General features: G+C 46.7%; 2 protein-coding genes and 1 pseudogene across 3 annotated transcripts; 2 read left to right on the forward strand and 1 right to left on the reverse strand.

Annotated features, from left to right (window-relative positions):
- Positions 1-207: 207 nt before the first annotated feature.
- Positions 208-2,054, forward strand: LOC123099675 (histone deacetylase 2). The gene is made up of 2 exons (XM_044521787.1): positions 208-1,276; positions 1,402-2,054. The coding sequence occupies exons 1-2, from the start codon at positions 260-262 to the stop codon at positions 1,798-1,800; spliced, it is 1,416 nt and encodes a 471-aa protein (XP_044377722.1). The 5' UTR covers positions 208-259; the 3' UTR covers positions 1,801-2,054.
- Positions 2,055-3,686: 1,632 nt separating this feature from the next.
- Positions 3,687-6,665, forward strand: LOC123096321 (MEIOTIC F-BOX protein MOF). Of its 2 annotated transcripts, XM_044518021.1 has the most exons (5): positions 3,687-3,843; positions 3,920-4,889; positions 5,005-5,160; positions 5,252-5,434; positions 6,148-6,665. In XM_044518021.1, the coding sequence occupies exons 2-4, from the start codon at positions 3,978-3,980 to the stop codon at positions 5,429-5,431; spliced, it is 1,248 nt and encodes a 415-aa protein (XP_044373956.1). In that variant the 5' UTR covers positions 3,687-3,843; positions 3,920-3,977; the 3' UTR covers positions 5,432-5,434; positions 6,148-6,665. The 2 variants fall into 2 exon arrangements, with proteins under 2 accessions (XP_044373956.1, XP_044373955.1); XM_044518020.1 differs by having other exon boundaries at positions 3,690-4,889.
- Positions 6,666-6,785: 120 nt separating this feature from the next.
- Positions 6,786-9,486, reverse strand: LOC123099676 (aspartic proteinase Asp1-like; annotated as a pseudogene).
- Between the last annotated feature and the right edge of the window lie 962 nt (positions 9,487-10,448).

Here is a 10,448-nt window from a genome sequence, read left to right on the forward strand (position 1 = left end):
GGTGGTCTTCGGTTCTGGCCAAAGGTCCGAAAAAAAAAGGTTGTTCCGTTCGCATCGACCAAGTTGTTCCGTTGCTTGGAAGTTACTAACAGGTTCCGACTCGTCTTCGAGACCGCGACCGACTCCAGCTCAGACTATGTGTAGCTGGCTCCACATATATGCGAACGCGCGTGCTACGTTCTTTCTCCACGCATTTCGTTCGTCGCGATTGATTGAAAAATCACGGATCTCTCTCTCGTTCTGGAATCAAGAACCAGCCATGGATATGGGCGCCAACTCGCTGCCGTCGCCGTCGTGCCCCGACGGCAGGAAGCGGCGCGTGTGCTACTACTACGACCCGGGCATCTCCAACGTCGACTACGGCGAGGGACACTCGATGGTGCCCCGCCGCGTCGCGATGGCCCACTCCCTCGTCGCCTCCTACGGCCTCCTCAACGACATGACTCGCCTCCGCACCAGGCCGGCCAGCCCGGAGGAGCTCCTGGCGTTCCACGACCAGAAATACGTCGACCTCCTCGGCAGGCTCACCCCCGCCGCGTACATGAGCGACGGCAATCTCCGGCGGACGGCCGAGGAGCATGGCATCGGCCCCATGCGCCGCCTGGACGGCGCCTGCACGAACGACAACCCCGTCATCGACGGCCTCATGGGGTACTGCCTGAGCTACGCCGGCGGGTCGCTGGCCGCGGCGCGCGCGCTATGCGGGGGCGACCACGACGTCGCCATCAACTGGTCCGGCGGCATGCACCACGCGTGCCGGGGCCACGCCAACGGCTTCTGCTACGTCAACGACATCGTGCTCGCCATCAAGCAGCTGCTCGGCCGCTTCCGGCGCGTGCTGTACGTGGACATCGACGGGCACCACGGGGACGGCGTGGAGAAGGCCTTCGCGGACTCCAACCAGGTGATGACGCTGTCCTTCCACCAGTACGAAAGCCAGTTCTTCCCCGGCACCGGGAGCATCGACGACGTCGGCGAGGGGGCCGGCAGGTACCACGCCCTCAACGTGCCGCTCAAGAAGGGCATGGACGACCAGGGGTACCATGAGCTGTTCAAGCCGATCGTGGGCAAGGCCATGCAGGTGTTCCAGCCGGACGCCGTGGTGCTGCAGTGCGGCGCCGACTCGCTCTCCGGCGACCGGCTCGCTGGCCTCGAGCTGTCGGTGGGCGGCCACGCGGAGTGCGTCAGGTACCTGCGGGGATTCAACGCGCCGCTGCTCCTCCTCGGCGGCGGCGGCTACACCATTAACCACGTCGCCTCCTGCTGGTGCTACGAGGTACGTACGCACATGCATGAACTCACTCGTGATTGAGCAAAGTAACACTAGCTAGCTCTATCTAATGGCAAACGACCACTCTGTAATTTAATTAATTTGTTGCGTTGTATCCACATTCCATACAGACGGCGGTGGCCGTGGGCAAGGAAGACGAGATCGCCCACGAGATACCACACCATCCGTATGATCACTACTACAGGAGCCAGGGTTACAGGCTGCAGTATCGCACGGAGGCGCCCGGCAGCCGCAGCAGCGGGGAGAATAAGGACGCGGCCGTCATTAGGGTGAAAGCCCTGGAGCACCTCTCGGCGATCAACTGCGCGCCGAGCATACAGTTCCACGAGCCATGCGGCGCGGCGGCCCAAGGCATGGACGTCGACGACCTGTGCCACCACGACGACGACGATGATGATGAAGAAGAAGCAGACCCTATGGAGAGGCTGCACCTGCTGTGCGACAACGCGGACCTCCGCGGGATTTTCATAGAATTGGGGCGGAAGAGACTATCGTCGCAAAAATGCTAGACGTACAAACAAATACCGGTTTTGCTATATCTCAGCTAGCTTAGAAATACTTCCTCCATAAATAAATATTATTTAGTGATCTAAACGCTTTTATATTTCTTTACAGAGGGAGTACTTTGATTTCATTCAATTCCTAGACTGTTCGATCAGAAAACTCTTCACCATTCATGAAGCAGCGCCGCGCTCAGCTTCTGTAGCGATGGCTAGTCCGGCTCGTTTCTCATTTTGTTTTTCTCGGTTGTCTAAAGGCCTGTGTCACGTGTTATGTTTTTTTGTTATCCAAACCCACTTATATTAGGCAAATCCTATTTGGTCCCTAAAAAAAGGCAAATCCTATTTGGCGCTGTAGGCGCCCGTTACTTTGTATTTTGCAAACGGGCGCCTGCAGCGCCCCAAGCTGGGCCGGCAGATATATTTTCCGCAAACTCGCAAAAAAAAAGTTCTGCGATCGGCTTTCCAACCCGCGACCTCGTGTTTGAAGTGAACGGCACTAGCCATTCGGCCATCCCAACCGGTTGTGAAAAATATCCATTTTGCTGTTTTTATTTCCTTCTGCAATCGTGGTTTTTCTCATTCGTTTTTTCATTTCTTCCTTGGTTTTTCTTCAAAATCGATGAACCTTTTTCCAAAACTCATGAACTTTCGTTCAAATTCATGAACAATTTTTTAAAATTGATGAAATTTCAAAAAATGGATGAACTATTTTGCAATTTTGATGAATTTTTTCAAATTCAATAAACTTATTTAAAATTTAATGATTTTTTTAAATTGATGACCCTTTTCAAATTCAATGAACTATTTTCAAATTGATCAATTTTTTTTTTAAATTTTGATGAACTTTTTCCAAAATAGATGAATTGTCCTAAATTTTTTGTGAACTTCCTTAAAATGGATGAGCTTATTTCAAATTTTTTGTGAACATTTCTTAACAATTGATGAGCTTTTTTCAAAACCGATGAACTTTTCAAGTGATTTTTAAATTTAAGTTAACGTTTTATTAAAAGCAATAACTAGAACTGTTTTCTGTTAACAGACACCCAATACGTGCTTGGTCTAGTGCTTTGCTTTGTTAGTCTGTGGACGTGAGGTGGGGAGTTCGAACACCACGTTTTCCTTTTGTCAGCAGGTAATGAGCCAGATTTGAAACCGGCCCAATCAAGAACATGCAGGCGCCAAGTTGTTTAACCTGCGCTGAAGGCGCCGGCTAGGGGCTCCCTTCCCCACCCCCTCTTTGGACGGTTTTGTTTCCCCGTTGAAAAACTAAGCCCAAAACTAGACAAAAAAGAAACCTCTCAAGTGCAGCCCATAGCGCATATTTGGCCAACACAAGAGAAAAGAAACAACAAAAGAAAAGGAATTTGGCCCATCGCGCACCTAAGCAATCGATTTGAATATAAGACAAACATAACAACATAGATCTTGAAGCAACAATGATCTAACGGCCAGGGAGTCGAGTGAGTTTGAACAGTCCTGTATGAACCTAAACAGAGAAAAAATAAAATGAAAAATAAATAAATAATAAAAATAATGATAGAAAAAATAAAAAAGTCGAGGCCTATGAACTGCTACTAACTGAAGAACAAAAAGACACACATAAGTCACTTCACTCTACCTGTTCGTTCCCATCCTGTAGAAAACAATCAATCCCTCAAAAAAATCAAAAAGAAAAAAGGAACGGACCTAAACCTTGTATAACAACCGGCAAAATAAAGTCTAACACACAAAGAAAAAGGACCTCCGCCCAGCCCACCACCTGAAGCCTGCCCCGACGAAAAAAACAAAGACAAAAAAACAGGCCTACCCCAGTTCGTTCCCTATCTGGGCTGATATACAAGAAACAACAGGGTTGCACAGATCCTAAAGCAACACAGAGATCTAAGGGTCAACAAATCGACGGAGACTTCACTAAAAATCAGTCGAGAACCCAAAGAAGGCAAAGGAGAGAGCCAGAGAGGCACACGGGTGAGCGGAGGAAGCTGTCGTCTTCTTCCTCCGATTACTCTTTGCCGCCGACGTGCGGGGAAGCTGCGGCGGGCCAGTAAGGTGAAGTCGTCTTGGAGCGAGAAGCTCCCCCTTCTGTTCCCGCTTTTCTTTAACGAGCCGTCCCGCTTCGTTCCAGTTGCCGCACCCGTAGGTCGTTGCTCCGCAGAACCTACGCCCGCCACCTGTTCGGCCAAATGTCTCACCGGCTCAAGACCACAAAAGCGTCGCCGTCGAGCACTGGAGACCACCTCAGCGCCCTCCCGGACTCCGTGCTGCAGCACGCGCTTGGCTTCCTTGAGGCACAGGAAGCCGTGCGGACGTGCGTGCTCGCCCGGCGCTGGCGCCACATCTGGAGGCTCATCCCTCGCCTGCGCATCACCGACGTCGACGCGTTTCGGAGTGTCGAGAAGCTGAACGAGTTTGTCGACCAGCTGACTCTGCCCCGAGACCGCGGCTCCACTATCGACGAGTGCGAGTTCGATCTCCGTGGGTTATTGCAACTTGAGGACGCACATGTTGACCTCTGGATTCGGCGTGTTTTGAAGTGCCATACCGGGCTGCTACAAGTCCATCTCTACGCTAATCTACCAGCCACTCAGGGACCATTAATCGTCAGACTGGACAATCGACCTCTCTTCTCCCCGCACCTGTGGCGATTAGAGCTCAATGGTGTCTTCTTGGAAGATAGCTTGCTTGATTTTTCAAGCTGCTCGGTGTTGAACGATCTAGAGATCACTAATTGTGTCATCGATACTGATCATATCTTGTCCCAATCCTTGAAAAAACTTAGCATCATGGGCTGTGAGCTTTGTTGGCGACTTCACCCAACTCTCATATCTGCTCCAAGTCTTATTTCACTGCAGCTAAATGATTATATTGGTGTGACTCCAGTCCTTGAAAGCATGCCGTTACTAGAAACAGCAACTGTGAATCTTGGCCACCAGAATGAGCAATACTGTGATTTCTGTGATAAAGGTGGCTTTGGAGATTGTGAATGTGGGATGTGTTATATGTATCCAGACAATGATTATACACCCGATGTCTCTGTGCATCTTGTGGGTCTGTCCAGCGTTACATGTTTGGAATTGATAGCTTCCTCTAAAATGGTATGCTTGCAGTTCATTCGAGCTTACATGTTCAAATTTCATATCCACTGCATTATCATTCCATCTTGTATGAACATTACATATTATTGTTCTTACTTCTTTGTGCTTTCCACAGGTTACATTCAAAAGGGATCTTCAATACTGCCCTGCATTCAGTAAGCTAAAATCTTTGTTACTCAGTGACTGGTGTTTAGTTGCTGACTTACAAACACTACTACACTTTCTCCATTACGCACCAGTTCTAGAGAAACTCACTCTTCAAGTCTGTAAGGTATATATATCTTCTAAGTAAGTATGATGTGTATTGCCTTTATGGAACTATGATCCATGATTGATCTTTAAATGTACTTTATTTCCTATAGAAACCCAAATCAGATATGGAATTGGAAGGCAATGACTTTTTGGAACAATCCCTTGTGCTGAAGTACCTTAAGATAGTGGAAGTTAAATGTCAAATGATTGACGAGCAGATTCATAATCTTTTGAAGACCTTGAGCTTCAGCAGCAAATCCCTGGAGAAAATTAATGTCCAAAAGCTGTAGCAAGTATGATTTTACTGTAAATAACTTCACTCTTCATTCTGTTTAAGTTATACAAAAGCAAACAATGAAAACCTGTCTTGATAGTTTGATAAGTGTTAGTTACAGACATCCCAATTTTGTTCCATGGTAGAACCCCAGCACTTTGTGATAAACTTATTTGTGGGCCGGTATTGTCATGCAACAAAAATATGATCGGTAAGATGATGTACAGCTGTTTGATTTGCATTATGACATGCATTATTTATTTATTCTCATGGGATGCAACAGGCAAATTTGGTAGATGTGTCATCATATTTATTTCTGTGTTTTGAGTCATAGCATTATTTTGTACCAGTTAGTACTATATAAGCTAGTAGTACCGTAGTCAATAGTACTGCATGTTGTGTTGTGTAGAACATACTGGAGGATCTCTAGAAGCTCCATATTAGTAATAAGAGAAAAAAAAATCAGTTCAGCATAAGAGGCAGGATTGCTTTACTAGGGACATTTTTTTTATAACTAAAGACCAGTTTAATACATGTCCAAGTCCAACTGTGCAATACAAGTTCAAGTTGATTGTTTGTTAGTCCGGTTGAAGTTCCATTTCACTTGCCTTAACACGCTACATTCATTTGTCCTGGTTTTGATACCAGCCGAATGAAATTTCACATTTTTCACAATGCTATTCCTTTTGAACACTGAACTTATACAGTATAATATTTGTAATTTTTTGGCAGGTTTCAGTTTTGAGAGACGAGGTTAACAAGATCAGGGCTGCTGATGGACCAACTACTTCTTGATCGCCGAGAAATCTTCCACTTGGACTTGAGTTTGTAGCAGTGTTTGCCTTCTATGTGTTTGGATATTACTACCTAGATGTAGCTGGATCGCATAATTATTCCTGTGTAGTTTGCAGGATGACTTATGTTGTGTTAACTGATAACCTAAGATGTTATCTTGGGGGGAAGCCCAAGTAAGTCTCTCTATTCTCCTTCGACTATTCGGGGATATAGCAGGACTCATTCCTTGAGTTAAGACTGATTTTTAGGAAGAAATATGGCTTTTTCAGCTGCCGCTGCCAGCTGCTCCCTTGCATCATATGTGTGCACATGAGGCCTAAGTCAGAGTGCGGCGAGGCCTCGAGCCAGATGTAGGGAAGTTGTTTGTAATCTGAATTTGAATACATGGGACGCATGTGTAGTCTATATGTTCAGTTTTGTTGGAAGGGTCTATATGTTAAATCATTGTTTGTAGACGATTGGTATCATCACAAGATCATGCCGCGATTGCTTTATGTTGCAAAATTTGCAAGTTATGGGGTAATCTCACCATCACAATAAAAAAGGTTCACCACGACTCCTTTTTTCGCCACTCATCCCTCAAACCTAAAAATAAAGGCCATCTCTAACCACTTGACATCTCTCCCAACCAAACAGAAAATGTCAGTATCCTTAGCCAGATGGTTGAGGATACCTACTACAACTTAAACTTGTCCTGCAAACCAAACACACCCTTTAGAGACGCGAAGCGATGATAGGTGCAGACCCCGGCATTATATCGCACGATGCACGAACCCATCCGATTCGCGCTCTCTCATTGTCATATACCACGAGATGATTCTGCATTGTAATGTCTGCAAAACAGAATATCAATGGGAAAACCATTACAAACTGATGAATGCTATCCTAGTTTCGGAAAGAAGAATTGCTTGATAGAACTTCAAACCTCCAATTATGTTCAATTCCCCCATCCCGTGTTCTGAACCATTGTGGATGCCCAAGCACACATTTCCTCTTTCCTGCGATCGATAAAAAAGAGTAATAAACATATTAGCTAAAGATCTTCTGATATTCATTTCTCGTAGTCGCTAGAGTCACCGAGCCAAGCCAAGGTTTACCGTGACAACAATATAATTTTCAGGAGGGATGTCCAGAGTGACCTGGCTAGCGCCATGGGTAAAGGTCAATTCGAGTGGTTCGAATTCATGCTTGACATCGTCGACAGATTGGATTGGTTGGTTGTATCTCCAGCATTGAGTCAGTTCAGGATCGTCAGGCACCTTCTGAAGTGTTGAATCCTGGAGAGTGACATCCACCTGCAAGACCCAAAATTGGTGACATGTCTAGTTAGGTAGTGACTGTGTTCAAACTGATGTATGCATGGGAGTCGACATGCGCTGTGATGTGAAACCTACCGCCTGAATAAGCAGCTCGTATGTGTCCTTATGCACATATGAGTAGGCGCTACCACTGTCAAAGACAGCAACCCTCGGCGTTTTGCTTAACTCGTATTTCAGTAGTACGTCGAGGTTCCATGTTACTTTGCCAGGTGAGTAGTAAATCCTGAAAGACAAAAAAAACAAGGACAACATTGTCATCATGTCATGTGATGTGTGCAACCAAATGAGAAGGAAAGAAACATCCCAACTCTAAGTTCACATGCACGTTGTACATACATTGATATGTACTCCCTCCGTTCCTAAATATAAGTTTTTTTAGAGATTTCACTACGGACGGCATATGGATGTATATAGACATGTTTTAGAGTGTACACTCATTTTACTTCGTATGTAGTCCGTAGTGGAATCTCTAAAAAGACTTATATTTAGGAACGGGGATAGTATGATGCTATCTTACGTGTACTCTTGAACCATGGGAAGCCAGGTTACACCAGTAGAGGGCACGTCGCCCCCAAAGAAGAGGTAGCCCCCTCCATGGCTGCTGAGGCAATGGCCAACCACATTCTCGGTGATCAACCCTTGTTGCTTGAGCTGCGAGACGAGGTCTCCCGTTCCCCTACCGATCCCGAGGATGCCGTCCACCTCCAGCTCTTCTTTTTCACCTTGCTGGTCATATCCGCAGCTGCATGCATGCGCACGCAAATGAACAACGAACTGCATCGGTTCCATGCAATGCAATGCAATGTGTTTGGGCGAGTTTGTATGTACCCGAAGGCAAGGTTGGGGCGGTCGTTGCGCATGGGGAGGGAGAACTTGTCGGTTAAGAGCACGCCCATGGATGAGTAGCCGTCCTTGTAATTTATGTCGTAGTCGCATTGGTCTGGATGCTCGGTGCAGTCGTGCACGGTGCCCAGGTCCTTGTGCATCACGGCACAACGTCGTCCTCGCATGGCACCCTGTTGCTCGATCGTGGTCTGTACACCTCATGTGGCACCTGTAACAAGAATTACCCACCATCGAGTCGATTTCATGACTCAATTCATCGCCACGCATTTGATACAATAGTAATAACCGCATGAAACTACCACTTGGGAGTTGGGACACACGAAAGATATGCAAGAGCCACATGCATGCATAACAGATGATAAGCCCTCATAGCTAAGACTCTAAAGCAAAAATGAAGTAGCCGTGGGTGTACCTTGTGGAAGCTCTGGCGAGGGGCGTCGCACTCCAGCCACGTGAGGCCGCTACCGGTGTCAACATGGAGGAATTAGGGCTTTACTGGCTCCCCGATTCTCATGGTAACGAAGAACTGGCTGTAGTTACACAGGCAGAAAAGGCGTGTCAAATGTAGCACTAATACAAGTTGATGCACACAGATTGCCCTGCGTTTGCATGTTTAGTGATCTAAACGCTCTTATATTCCTTTACGGAGGGAGTACTACCGAACTCCAGTGTAATGAACAAATAATCAGAGGAACAGAGAACAGCAGGATCGAGTTACAGGACAAGACACTTACATACGAATTCAGTTAGGAAATTAATTTGAAAGATGCAATGAAATTCAGTGCAGCTTCCTACCTGAAAGAAAAATCATGCAAGTTATCTACAAGGATAAAATCACAGCATTTTCCGCACATCAATACATTAGAGACCAACAGTTTCTTCCATTATGTAGAGAAAAGATACAAGAGTAGCTTCCATCATAAAAAAGAGTTGGAATCTGTACCCAATAGGATAGACGTTGCCCCGGAGCTCGAACACCATGGAACTGGAGGAGGACAACCGTGCGAGCCGGAGAAATAGAAGAAGGATGGCGATGACCTTTGCGCACATGGCAGCCATGTGGGAAGAAGAAGACAGAGAGCCCTGGAGGAAGCAGGTAGTGTCAACTCTCGGGTTTCCCTTCTGAGTTCACCTATTTCTGTGGTGTGTTGGTAGGGCGCCGAGGTACTTATAGCACTCTCGTCTCCGGGAGCCTTATTCTCTTCACGTTTTGCATAATTCTGGTTCCAACTTAATTATCTTGCCAACGGATGTACAGAATATACTGTATCTCCAATATTTATCTCTATACCAAAAACAGACACATTATATTAACGACACGCCTTCAATATGTACATTACATTTTTCTATTAAGAATTATATGTCCATGCCATTTTTAATAAACGAGGACTAGAGGATTCATGGAATTAAGCCTGGTGGGATGAGTAAGAGCGAATAGATTTTTTCGCGAATACACAAAGTTTGTGTATGTTTCATTGATAGGTACGAGAGAACAACAATAATATAGATTTTTTGGGGGGGGGGGGGGGGGGGGGGGGTTGGGAGGGATACAACACACCATAAACTCCTAGACCGTGTCATAACCAATGCGAGGCACCTTCGTCGTGCGGCCATAACTCCATGACAAACCAAATAAACGTGTCCCTCACCTTAAACGCCTAGAGGAGTCGGCAAGTGGGTTGCAAGATCCGGCTGGGCGGGAGGAAGAAGGCATGGAGGAAACACTCAGAAGGTCGTACATTGTGTCCTGAATGACCACTCCCTGAGAAGCAGCCAAAAACCAAGCATGGCATCCAACATCGTCAATTCCAACACTAGAGACACCATGAGCAACCAAGACCACACCTTCATGAAGGGTACGATGTCAGGATGCCGCCGCCGTCTGATCCGGTGAACCGGACCTAGGGTTTCCCCTAGTGCTCGAAGAGAGACACGAACAAAAGGCCATGGTAGTGCCTCCAAGAAGGAGACGACACACGCAGGTGTCGCCACTACCAGTATTGGCAAAGTTGAGGAGGGATTTTGCGTTGGCCTTTGGCCGAACGATCCCGAATGCTGCCGGATCAGGATTTG

This window comes from Triticum aestivum, chromosome 4D, assembly GCF_018294505.1.
Source record: "Triticum aestivum cultivar Chinese Spring chromosome 4D, IWGSC CS RefSeq v2.1, whole genome shotgun sequence".
Taxonomy (NCBI): domain Eukaryota; kingdom Viridiplantae; phylum Streptophyta; class Magnoliopsida; order Poales; family Poaceae; genus Triticum; species Triticum aestivum.